General features: G+C 56.6%; 1 protein-coding gene across 3 annotated transcripts in view; it reads left to right on the forward strand.

Annotated features, from left to right (window-relative positions):
- Positions 1 to 10,472: 10,472 nt before the first annotated feature.
- The window catches only part of DGKZ (diacylglycerol kinase zeta), a 46,507-nt gene continuing 43,990 nt past the window's right edge, over positions 10,473 to 12,989 (forward strand). For all 3 annotated transcript variants that reach the window (XM_053945679.1, XM_053945680.1, XM_053945681.1), the window contains exon 1: positions 10,473 to 10,700. In XM_053945679.1, coding sequence (XP_053801654.1) covers positions 10,507 to 10,700 — 194 coding nt within the window. In that variant the 5' untranslated portion in view covers positions 10,473 to 10,506. The remainder of the gene's footprint in view (positions 10,701 to 12,989) is intronic.

Genomic DNA, 12,989 nt, shown 5'->3' on the forward strand with positions numbered 1-12,989 from the left:
CAGGAGGACAGGACTGACCCAATCCTACTTTCCAGCCCCATCATCCTCAGGCAGCATCTGCTTGCTCTTCCCATGTCCTCAGGGAACATGTCCCATGTTCCTCACCTCAAGTGAAAGGTGACCCCATTCATGACAAAAACACGAAACATCCAGCAGAGTCAAGTGGGCAGAGAGAGATGCAGAAGCCTGTGCAATCCATTGCATCACCTCATGCAGGCATATCCTGAGATGTCTCCTCCAGACAAACAAAATCTGGCTCGCCCTGCCTGTGTGACAGCTATACAATCTGGCATGTGGGTAAGAAAGGTAGAAATCCTCTGTTGGCAGCTCCTTCCCACAGAGAGGGTTTCTGTGGAGCAAGATCAGACCCCTTGGGAATGCAGGAGGCACCCACTGTCCAGCCCTTTACTCTTGACTTGAGCAAAGGTGCTGTTAGTTCAGGGCTCTGCTGTGCCTGGTTCAGGAGTCTCCTGTGCCTGCAATAAGGGCCTCTGCTTCCCACCCTGAAGCTCCTTTCCTATGGCATTGACACAAACACCAGTGAGAAATGCTCTGCCTTCCTTCTTACCTGAAAGTCTGGACCTTGCTCTCACCCAGCTTCCTATTTGTATCCATCTCTGACTGGTCATCTACTTCCTCAGCCTGGTGGCCACAAAACTTCTTTAACCATAAAGGACAAGACAGATATTTCCCCAAAGTCCCCGGGAGTAAGAGGGGGACCAGCATTCTGCATCCCCTGTAGCTCCTCTGGGCAGCCCATCTTTGTCCTACCCTGACAGCCAGCTGGCACAGGTGAAGGTGGCTCCCATGACAACAGAGGTTCCCTAGGCCAGGAAGAGCCCAGGGCAGAAAGAGAAGCATCTCACTGTGGGTGGTGGAAAGAACAGGTGCCACTGGGCACCCGCTGCTTCTCCCTTTCCACAGGCTGCTCCCAGCCTCTGTGGGCAGCAGGAGGACATGGAGCAGGGCCAAGCACCCATGCAGGGAGTACTGGCAAGCTCCCAAGCAGGTCTGTGTCCCTGCAAGGGAGGATGAATCTGTTTCTCCAGGGCCAGCTGTGCTCGTGCACAGTGCTGCTGGGGGAGGGCTCACCCAGCAGCACTCCAGCTTTCAAGGAGAACAAAACCCCTGTGGGGGCTGGAGGGGCTGAGTCACACAGCGAGGAGGGCTGGGGCTCCCTGCCAGTCACGATTCCATGGAGGAGTGGGCTTGGGGGATGTTGTGCCCCTGAGAGAAACAAATCCCCCAGGAGTGCAGCCAGAGAGAGATGTCATTGTGACTTCTAGGGCCAGACAAAGGTTCAGTAACTTGAACTGGAGGTGCCAGTGGGCTGTGGTTACCAGGAAAAGACACAGCACTTCCTCAGCCCCTGCTGCTTCCCAGGTTGGGGTGAAAAGTGGCATGGGAATTTGCTGTTCCACAGCACCCTGCAGCAGAGATGCCACAGGGCCATATGGATGTGATGGAGAATGCTGGCATGAGGGATGAAATGCTCCTGATGACTCCCACGGAGATAGAACAGTCAGAGCAGGTCGAGGACGGGTTCCTGCTCCCATCATGCCAGACTTTCATGGGAAAACACTGGGATTACAGGTGACTGCAATGTGCTCTTTGTGCAATACATGATTGTAGGACCTTGCCATGACACAGGGGATGGCTCTTATAGACATGAACTTTGAATTTTCCAGGGCCTAGCAGGTAAAGGCACAACATGTGAATCTGGGACAGAACAAATCAGGCACATATGGGAGCTTTGTAGGGCTCTCTTACCCCAGCTGACATCCACAGCATGAGGGTAGGCTTGGACTGGGGTCACAAAGTCCAGCTGCAGCCTAGGATAAATAAATGATGCAACTTTTCTGATATATGTGGGCAGAGAATAAAAGGTCGTTTCTACCTCTGGATGGCAAGATTGGAGAAAAATTGACTTGAATAAGGAAAAATCAGGAATAATGTAGCTTCCTAAGTGGCGAGGAGCTGAGTGAGCTAACAGGAAAGACAGAGGCCATGCTACAGCACTATCTCTGCTCAGATGGGTACCACTGTCCACAGCTGGGGACCCTGTCCCTGGACAGATGTCATCCACGGTGGATGATTGGACACAACAGCAGGTACTTTGCTCTGCTGGGGCTGCTGCTGTCATTCAGTTTTCCAGGCTATCTGACTTCACCTGAAAGCAGGTCTCGTTAAGACAAGTGGCCAAGACCCAGCTCCCTGAGCAGCCCTTGCAGGCAGGCAGGTGCCAGGTGGACTGAGGGCAGAGAGGGGCAGCTAAGTTGCCACCCTCCTCTGCCTTCCCAGACTCTGAAGAGTTAAGTGCCAGTTTCAAGTGTCTCTAAGGTGACACCAGGCTGCCTGCTGGATGCAGCTCCCCGCAGCCCCCTCCCCACGCACACAGCACACACTCATGCTCACTTTCTGCTTTGTCTTTTGAGAGCTGCTCCAGGCTTTGTGCACAGGCACTTTGCTCGCTGCCTGCCTTTCCATGCTGCTCCTGCTCAGCTGCTGCTGCCGGGGACAGTGACGGATGTGCCTGGCTCCGGAGGGACCTCGCAGAAGGCAATCCAAGCTCTTTTTTGCTCACTTGCAAGCATCGCTATCCCTGGACTGTGCTTCTACAGTGAACGTTGTGTTCCCCACTCCCTCCCCTCTGCTCTCAGAGTGCCAGCACCTCCAAGAAGCAGCACCAGCATCTCCGGGTATGTGTCAGATGTTCCTCCGCTTCAGAGTGGCAGGGCAATAGAGACGGCAGGAGGCTGAGCTGCTGCATCTGAGCTATTCAGGCTGCTATCAAGAGGCTAATAAATATCACTGCAAAAAGTTGGACACTGTTTTTTCTTGTGCTTGTGCTCCCTCAGGGAGTTAAGCCTCGCTGGGATTATCCCACGGCCCTGGGGAGGCGAAGCAGAGCAGCACTGTGGGACCCTGTGGGACAAGACCAGGTTGCCCAAGAAGTTCTGGGGGCAGAGTGGGACTCCTTGCCTAGAAAGACACCTCACTCAAGCATGGCTGAAGGTCCCGGGAGCTGGAGAGACTTCTTCCCTGCCAGGAGTGATGGTAAGGTGGCCAGGGGAGCCACAGCAAACCTCCAGGGAGCAGCAGATACAGAGAGCACTGGGCGAACACAACGCTTGGGCCCCCGCAGCATGGATCCAGCTTGGGAGGAGATGAGAGGGGCAGTGGCCGTGGAGGAGGTGGAGGAGCAGTTCCTGCACTTGGCCATCAGAAAGCAGGTCTCCTACAGGTAGGAACACCTGGGGCCCCAAGTGTCAGGGCTGCGCTGGGGCACTGGAGTGGCCCGTCCCTGAGGCATCTCCCTCCCATGGGGTCAGGGTTGGCTCTTTCCACCGACCACCAGCGCATTCCCACCAGAAACCATCTCAGCACAGAGGCAAGGCAACCAGTTAGTCCAGTCCCTCCCATCGCGTGCAACAGCCCCCTCTGCAGTGGCAGTCTCATTATCACCTTTGCAGATCCCTTTATTTTCCTTCTACCCAACTCCCCCTTCCCATCCTGGGGCTGTGATGCCTCCTAGGCAGTGGTCTGGGCCTTCTGAAGGTACCTTGCAACAAGAGGAGATCTGTCCTGGCTTTTGGTGCGACTCTTCTGTTGCAACTCCTGTGCTTACCCACCCCTGCTATCACCAAGCAAAGCTGGCAGAGATGAAGAGTGGTTCTCATAGTTCTCACAGGGGTTATGGGAGCCACTGCCTGGTGATACCCAGGTGAGCTCCTGTTCCCAACTCCAAACATAATGCCCAAAATCCCGCCTGGGTCAGTATCTCCAAGACTTCAGCTCTATTCTCACAACAAAGGTCTGGTGTACCACCCTGTCCTTTCTTTTGCTAGAAGGGTGTTTAAACCCTTCTATGATTTACTACTCCCCATCTTTGCAGAATGGCTCTCAGGTGTAAGTGAGGAGAAATCCTTTGACCCTGCACATGCCCGGAGCATGTGGGACTGACCCTGGAGTGCTGTGAGAGTCTGGGACTGAGAGGACGAGCTGCCTGCTTACCAATCTCCAGAGCCAGCTTGGCACAGAGATGTCTGCGTCCTTCTGAGCTCCATGTCAACATGTCATGCCACGCTCAGCAAGTGCCACATAGTTTACAAGCAGGTAGAAAACTGACATGGAGGATCTTGGTACCATGCCCACTGCCATGCAGACAGAGGCTGTATGATCTGTCCTGCCAGTGGTCTGGGCCTTGGGGATCCTGGGGTGCAGATCTCTGCCAGGGGGGAAGATTTTGGACAGGAGCTGTTGGTCACCCTCCCCCCCCCCCACCGTCTGCACTCCCACATATACAGCAGCCCTTTTTTCCCCCTTGCAAGGGCTTCAGTGCAAGCTGTGAGCAAATTGCTCTCTAATACTGCAGTAATGGGAACTAATGGGAAAACTTATTAGTGCCTGCAGAGCAGGAGGGGCCTCGAAGCTGACTCATCCCCAGCACTTGTTATTTGTGTGGTGGGTGGCAAGCAAAAGCCAGGGTGTCAGAGACCTCCCCAGGTATCCAGTGTCCCTAAGCCTTGCCACAAACTGGGGCAACGCACAGCCCTCCTGGTCCTCATTCTGTATCCAGAACTGCTCACTAAGGCACCAGACAGAGCTGGGAGGGTCTCTGCCCTCATGGCACAGAGGATGAGGAATTACTGTGCCAAGCAGAGCAGGATTTTCTCCTCTTAGCTGTCTTCTCCAGTTGTGCACAGTGCATTTTGCGAACAGATTAGCCAGCTGCAATTTTCCAGCTTCCCCAGGGCAGGTAGGGACCATATTGCAACTTAAATTATCAGCCTGAATTTGTTCCAGAATTACCCAAGGTTGCTAGGGATTTTATACACCCTGCCCATCCCGCCCCAGCCACCCCAAGCAGGTGGCTCAGTTGACATGCTCCAGCCTGTGCTGGCCTTACACAGGCCCTCTGTTCTACATAACCCTCACAAGGGGTCTCTTTGCAAGGGACTTTGCCCTGTCCAATGCAGGCTTTGCAGAAGGAAGGATTCTGAGAGGTTGGAGGGAATGCCACAGCAACCTGCAGACCAGCAGCAAAGGAAGAAATGGTGCTTGGGATGGGCTAATTCCTCCACCCTGTGTTTTGGACGGTCAAGCAAAGGGAAGGAGAAATAGGAGAGGAAGTGTCTGGGAGTGGAAATCTGCTTGTTCTGTCCTGTGACGCCCATGTAGTTTCGGGTCTGGCTGCTTCTTCAGGCAGGTCAGGTGGTGATGGAGCTGTTACCCAGAGGCGGGCTAACCTTCCATCATGCGCCCCTCCTGCAGCATGGAAAGTCCTAGGGGACTGACAGAAATCCCCTTGCTGTGCTGTTTAGCTCTGGAGACACTTACTGAACCCCGGTACAGAGTTTGGAGGACCTTCTCTGTGGGCTGTGGGCATCACAGTTATCCTCAATGTCAGCTGAAGGTTGGAGGCCCCAGTCCCCTTGCTGCCAACCTACCTCCTCCTGCTGAGACCCATTAGTCATCACGAGGGGCAGGTGGCATAAGCTGCTATATAAAGCTTTTGAAATGAGCAGAAATTATATTAATCCCATGGAAATGAAGTTCCTTCCATAAATAGCTGCCACGGTGTATGGAGGCGCCTTGGGCGGGTGGAAGAGAGCTCAGTACTCAGGTTATATTTAGGGCTTTGAGTAGCAGTTTCGTGCCAAACTTATTAATGATGCTGGCTTGTGCACCAGATTTGCACATTCTGGGACAATTTCCCCAGTAGGGAGGTGCCTCTGCAATGCCAGAAGGACCCAATGCCCTCTGTCACCACAGCAAACCCAGAGCAAATACCAGAGTTGTGTGCCTCAATCCCTAGACAGTCACTTCGGCCAAGGGGAGTCCAAAGTCAGCTCCTGCTTGCCTTGAGTGTCCACCAAGGTTTTGTGGTGAGGCAGGATCATCTCTAGCTCCCAGAGTGGAGTAGCTCCAGTGGCAATAGGGCAAGCTAGAGGCCGGCAGAACTTTGCTGGAGGGAAAGCCGACCTGGAGCCAGAGAGGCCTGGGACAGGTGGTGGCAGATCACAGCAGCACCCTGCAACCTCTCCTGAGCAGTTGTGGGCTCCCTCTCAATTTCATCATTGCTTTCAGGGTGATGCTTGCAGCAGTAGCCTTTGTCACTACCACTGCTCCCAGCAACCCAGCCCGGAGGGGTGTTTACCCAGAAAGGAAACCACAAGCACACAAAAGCTCCCGTACAAGCTCTCTGCAGGTTCCGTTCCGTGCCAGATGTCAGACTCCTACGCTTCGGCTCTCGGTCACGTTCAGAGGTAGCGCCCAGACCAGCCCACACACCAGAGGGCTCCACACAGCCATCTCTGGCAGCGGGAAGAGGGGGCCCTGTGTCCCTCTGTGCCCCCCCCCCCCCGCCAGCTCCCGTCCCTGCTAGGGAGATGTGAGGCACCTCGGCTGTTCAGTGCAGTCCCCGGCTGGTGGATAGGACGCAGCTAATGCAACTCACAGGCTGTTCTGTGCCAGGGAGCTAAACATAACCCGCAGAGTGGAGCAGAGGGGGCTGCTTTGTAATGTAAATAGCAAGGGACCTTGGTCATAGAGAAGGCAGGCCAGAGGGGAGAGCTGGCAGGAGCTGCTGGAGAGAGGGAGGTAGGAGCCCTGAGCGGCCCAGGGGAAGATGGTTGCAACTCTCTGTTGTCTTCTATTCCTTTTGCCTTCAGATCTGGACTCTGGATGTTTGTGAAGTTTCAGGACAGCCTGGGCAGCGCAGGGGCTGAGGAAGAAGGAAAGGAGAGCCTCCGCTGTCAGCATGGAGAAGGAGACAGAGAGGCAATCTCCTTCCTCCAAGTCCTGCCTGCTGGCCTTTTAATCGTGTTAGCCCTGCTCTGCAGAGCAGCATAATCAAATTCCCATTCGTTTCCAGCAAGCCAAGCCTGCTTCACTCTGACAGAGGCATCTGTCTCCACATCCCTCTGTGCAGCAGGGGAGAGGAAATGGGTGGCACGGCCAAAGGGAAGTGCTAGAAATGAGCAGGTGGCTCCTCAGACTTTGGTCAGGAGTGACAAGCATCGCACTATCCCCTGCCACGACTCTTTCCAGAACCAGGGACAAGCTCTGCTGGGCCCCACTGTCAGACACAGGCTGTAGTGCATGGTGCAGGGGTCGGATGGGTTTGGAGTTGGCATCACCCTGTGCTTGGAGCACAGTGCTGGTGTGTGTTCACTCTCATTCTGGCTCTCATTCTGGATGTTCCTACATGCAAGGCAGTGGTGAACTGGATATAGGACTGTGTGTAACAAGAGAGAGAAACATCCGAAGAAGCAATTTTGGAGAAACACTGAGTTTGTGGGTACAGCCTGGCTATGTAGAGGCATACCTGCAGCATGCCAGTGAGGGATGGCATAATTCAGCCCCAAGCCTCATCTTAAACCAGACACACTCCCTGGTTTAAACTGACCTAAGACCCTGCTGCTGCCAGAAGGGATGCTTCTGCCCTTCCTCCTGCTGTGGTTTTTCCACATCAAGCAAGCCAGGTCAGCTCTCTGAGACAGCAGAACACAGCCTCCCTCCCCTGTTTGTCCCCACAACCACAGCCTCAGCCTTGCATGTGATGTAGGCATGCCAGGGGACCATGGGGTGGGACTCTCCAAGTAGGCAGCAGGGAGGTTGTTAGGGGCACTAACCAGGATTAGGGACAATGCCAGCCTGGATCCAAACACTGCTGGGTGGGAGAGCTGGAATCCCTGAACCAAGAGCCATCTCTTCCCCTGACCACTTCCTCCCTTATTGATCCCTGTTCACAGTGAATCCCACAGGCAGGTATCCTGCTGAGTTTGGCTGAAGTAGGCAGCTTAATCCTTTCAGTACCAGGGTGCTGAAGGGTACCTTGCATGAAGATAAGGGTGCCAATTCACAGTAACATCCATCCCTCTCCTGTGCTGCCTACAGAGAAGCTTGTGCAGCAGAGTCTGTCTCCTCTGGGTCTCCCGACCAAGAACAGCCAGGAATGGGATTTCCAGGGGTTCCTCCACAGTTTTGCACCAAGCCCAAGGGACAGAACTGTGAAAGGACACATGGACACAGCACACAGAGGATGGTGAAGGACCCAGGGCAGGGTGTGTTACTTCTCCAACAGCCCCACCAAGCCCCAATTCTCTTGATGCTCCTGAGTAAGACTAGACATCAACACCACGAAACAGAGCATGAAACATGAAAGGTAAATGTCTGCAGGCAGGGAGAAAATGCAACTAACCCATCATGGCATGCAAAGCAGCAGGGATGATAAAACCTTTCTGCAATAACAAAACTCTCCCCTCCCTGATCTGTGAGCTGGAGTTAGGCATCCAGGACCTGCCTTTTCCTCTCTCTGCACAGTAATTAATACAGTGGGTTGCGTTCAGTTTCAGAGCTTGCCTGGTGAGATCAAGGTCTGTCAATGTTTTTTTTTTTCCTTTTGCTGATGGAGTTTAAAGCAAGACCATGTGCCCCTTTTAGAAATGCCATCTGTGCAGGCTGCCAGGACCAGCTTTGCTTGCTTGCTTTTCTCTGGCCCATAGAGGCTGACCACAGACCCTCTTGGTGATCTGAAGCTTTCCTGGAGCCAGAGCACACCAAGTAGCATCTGGTCGTGAAGAGCTGGGGTTTTTGGAGGTGGGGACAGGCCGAGCCTGCAGGCTCAGGCTGTGCCTCCCCAGACTGGGGGATGGATGATGAATGTTAGCCTGTTTTCTCCATTCTTTGGAGGCTGGCTGGGAGCCTCCTACATGCTTCTTCTTTTCACACTGCCCATTCCTGGTTTACCAAAGCGTTTTTTCAATGAGCTCCAGTGTAGATTGAGCAGATGCTGGAGGTTGTTTTCAGACCTGCCACACAGGGAGGACATATACACCCAGGAGTTGTGAGTGCTGTGGTGCCCTGCAGGGTAAGGATGTGCATGGCCCAGGGTGGGTGGCAGGAGGACAACCCCATTGCCATGGCCTTGGTGTGCATGGCGGTGCTGGGGCAGCTTCGCGAGAGGGGGCTGGATAAGTCTGGGGGCATTCAAAGAACCACCCATCAAGGGAGGTGCGGCTCCTCGGCGCGCAGCCCAGCGTGCCAGGACATGCTCCTGCTTGCTGAGGGTGCACATGAGGCTTCACTGGAGACGACCCGGCAGAGGAGGTGGCCAGCACCGTGGGAAGAAGGCCGCGCAGCCGGCTGCAATGACAGCCGCCCTCACACTTCCAGGAAGTGCAGAGAGAGGAACCAGGTGGAGGGTGCAAACAAAGCCGGGGCCCCGGCCGGGCGGCGGAGCACTGCCAGGGACCTGCCCTCGGGATGACTCCGGAAAGCGGCTGCTGGGGGAGGAAGAGCGAGAGTGAACCCCGGGCTGGCTGAGCACATCAGCTCATGCTGCGGCAGATGTGGCGGCATCGCTCCTGGGACGTTCCCCAGAGCCCTTCGGGGGACGTAGATATAAGGTACCCACCGAGCTGGGCTCTGCTGCCTTCGTCTTATTGTTGGGGGGTTAAAGTGCTGTGGCTAGTGCTGACAGCCCATGATTTGGGGGTTGGGGGAAAGGCTTCCTGTGCTTGCCCAGCGCCTTGCCCGCAATCCCCTCCTCTTCTCTTAGTGCCTGGGCTTGCGCAGCACAACCTCCCAGCCAGGATGTCAGAGGGCCGCGCCAGTGCTTTTGACGCCAGGCCTGTGAGCACAGCGGGCCAGCCCGGCGTTGCCTGAGCTGTCAGTTTCAGGGAAACTGGCAAATGTGTCCCCATCCCCACCAGCCCTCCTGGAAACAGCTGGTGTTTGAGTCTGCCAGTGGGACCTGACCCAGGGTGTTAAGGGTCGGCAGGAGAGCCGTGCAGCGGGCAGCCAGGGCCCTGTCCTGGCGGCCCCCGCAGCCCCGGCTTTCAGTCTGGCTCTACACCCTTGGGAAGCGGAGAAGCTGCCATTGCGGCCGGCACATTTTCCATGCAAAGGAGGGCTGGGAGAGATGCTCTTTGCTTGGACTGGCAGCCATGGCGAGCAGACCAGCCCCTGCCCCTGCCGCTGCCCGCTGAGCCAACGATGTCGCTGGGTTCAGGGAGAAGCGGGGCAGGCGCTCGCCGGGCTGGGTAAGAGCCTCGGTGCTGGCCTCGGCGACAAGGCCGGCGGTGGCTCCCGGTCCCCGGAGAGGGCGGTGGCGGCGGCGGCAGGACTGTTGGCTCCGTCCCCTCCGTCCGGCGGTGAACAATGGGAGGCGGAGGCGGAGGCAGGGGGAGGCTCCGCTTCTGCCGCCGAACCTCTTCCGAGCGCGGGGCGGCGGCGGGGCTGACACGCGGCTTCCTGAGGTGGCGGCGCCGGGCGCGGGGCCACGGGACGGGCTCCGCCGCCAGCCCCGATCTCCGCGCTCGGCAGGCGGCGCTGGCGGCGCGGCTGCCGGTGCCACCGGTGAGCGGCCGCACTTCCTGCCCGCCTGCCCGTGGCCCCGGTGGGGCGGGAGCCCGAGCCGGCCGCGCCCCCCGCCCGCCCACGGTGCTCTCCTCTGTCTCGGAACCGCGGTGGCGGCGGCGCCGAGCCCTGAGCTCGGCCATGCAGGCGGCTCGGCCCCCGCCGTCCGGCGGTTCGCCCTCCGCCGCCTCCTCCGACACCGCCGCCGCCACAGCCGACTCCTCCGGGGCGTCAGGCAGCGCCGAGCCTGAGTGGGGGTCGCCGCCGCCGCCGCCTCCGCTGGGCCGCCGCCACAGCAACAAGCGCTTCACTGGCCTCAAGCTCTTCGGGCGCAGGTGAGCACCGGGCGGGGCGGGCGGCGGGACGGCGGGTCCCGCCGGGCAGGCGAGCTCCGGGTGGTGCCTGCGCCCGCCGCCCCGGCACCTGGCGGCGGAGCGGGACCGGAGGGAGCTAGGCTCCAGGAAGGGCTGGCTGTAGGCGGCTGGAGCATCCGGAACGGAGGCGGCGGAGCACCGGCTCCCAAAGAGCCTCCCGCCGCTGGGCCGTCAGCAGCCGCCTCACCAGGCCCGGTCGAGGGGTTGACCCCGACTGAGCGCAGCCGCAGGGGGATGCGGGACAGGGTGTGAGGATGGAGCGGGGTGAGTTTGCTTTTCCCTCCTTTCAAGCTCTTGGCACGAGTGATGGGAAGTTAGGGAGCATTGCCCTCGCTGCGGGCGCTGTCGTCCCCGTGGAATCAGAGCCTCGTCTCTTGGGGATTCGCTTCCACCCGCCCAGAACTGCCTGTCTCCATCCCCGCACGCCCGTCCCGTGCTTCGTCTGCGACACTGGCAGTCCTGCCGCGCCGGGGGATGGCTGTGCTCGTCCCGTACTGCCGGCTGGGATCCTGGCTTCTCATGCGTCCGTCCCAGAGCCAGCTGGGCTCCTTGTGCCTCCCTTACCCTCTCTGTTGGCCTTGTGAGGTTTTGGACCATGTAAGCGAAGTACCACGAAGTACCAGAGCCTAGTACCTCTGCTATCTGGACGTCTTTGAAAACACTGAATAACTGAGGTCTGAAGGAACCTCTGGAGATCGCCTGGTCCACGCTGCTGTCTCAAAGCAGAGTCGAATTTGATCAGGCTACTGATGCTGAGTTTTGAATGTTGCCACGGTGTAGAGAACACAGCTTCCATGGACACCCACTCCCATGCTTCAGCTACTCCGGAATTTTTTTCTTCTAATAGCAATTAAGTTTCCGTTGTTGCAGCCTGTGCCTGGTCTCTCTCAGGTTGTCACTGTGTATGTCTGGGCAGCATCTGACCCAATCTTCTCTGTACTTTCCCATCAGTTTGCTGGAGATAGTAATAATGTTTCCCCTGCAAACTTGTCTGCAGGCCAAACCGCCCCCACTATCTCATACTTTCCTTGTACTTGATAACTCTTACCCCTAGCCGTTTTGGTGGCCCCATGAGAAACTTTCTACATCTCACGGGTATTTTTGGTATATGGAAGCAGTTGAAGCAGGATGCAGTGCCACCAGAGTGGTATCACACGTGTTGAATGGAGAGGAAAGGCTCCAATTTCAACCTCCACATCCAAGCCGGACCTGGGAGTGGATGGCTTGCAAGGTCACTGCACCACAGAGCTATGTTCTCTGCTCTGGTTTCAGAGCTGTCAGCAATGGCTGCCTTGAGCTCCTGGCAGTATCTTGCCTGTTCCAAATACTGTGTGGCATCTGTCTCTGAGTCCTGGGGCTTCAAGCTGCTGTTACTGCAATGTAGATCAGAGCCAAGAAGTTCTCCACATGTGAACAACCTTTCGCAGTGTGGACACGTGGGGAGAAGCAAAGTGGGATGGCAGGAGGAGCTGGAGGAGGCCAGTAGGCCCTCCAAGACAGCTGGAAATGGCCATGGCGTTGTTTAAGTGCGTTCTTGCCCTTCTGCTGCTGATGAAGGGACCCAGTTCCCCCTGGCTCAGGGTGATGAATGCAGCACCCAGAGCTGCAGGGTAGTGAGGAGAGATTCCCATGGACCTCTGAGACTGAAGGGGCTCCCACACACACCAGTGGGAGGTAAACTTGATGGGAAGTCATGCAGGATAATTGGCTGTATGCCACTGAATTCATGCCCACCTGAGTATTGGAGCAGAGGATGGCATGAAGTTTCTTCACCTCCTCTGAGGGAATTACGACAGAAGGCTATGCTACACTTCCTTTTGTCAATAAGTACAGCCAGCCCCTACCCACCTAATGCTTTCCAACAGCCATCAGTGAGGAAATGTGTACCCACTTCTATTCTGAGCTTTACCCAGAGCCATATGTGGCTAGGAAACAGGTCTAGAGGAATCTTAGGTAATTGGGAGGAATTTGCTCACTGGCACGAGTGGATCTCTGGAGTGTCCTGGCTTCAAGGAGAGAGGTTTCCTGAGGTGGACACCCTGTGCTAGACTCTGCCTGTAGCAACACTGCGAGGCATGGCCAAGGGAGGCAGGGGTCTGCAAAATGGCAAGAGAACCTGTCCTGTCCCCAGGGCAGGTGAGCTGGGATTTGAAGCAACAGAAAGGTGAGCCCCCAAGCTCTGGCCTCCGGTGGCATGATACGTTAGTCCCATGTTTTGCAAGCAGGCTTATTTCTGTACTTTATAATTGC

This window comes from Vidua chalybeata, chromosome 6 (assembly GCF_026979565.1).
Source record: "Vidua chalybeata isolate OUT-0048 chromosome 6, bVidCha1 merged haplotype, whole genome shotgun sequence".
NCBI classification, from domain to species: Eukaryota; Metazoa; Chordata; class Aves; order Passeriformes; family Viduidae; genus Vidua; species Vidua chalybeata.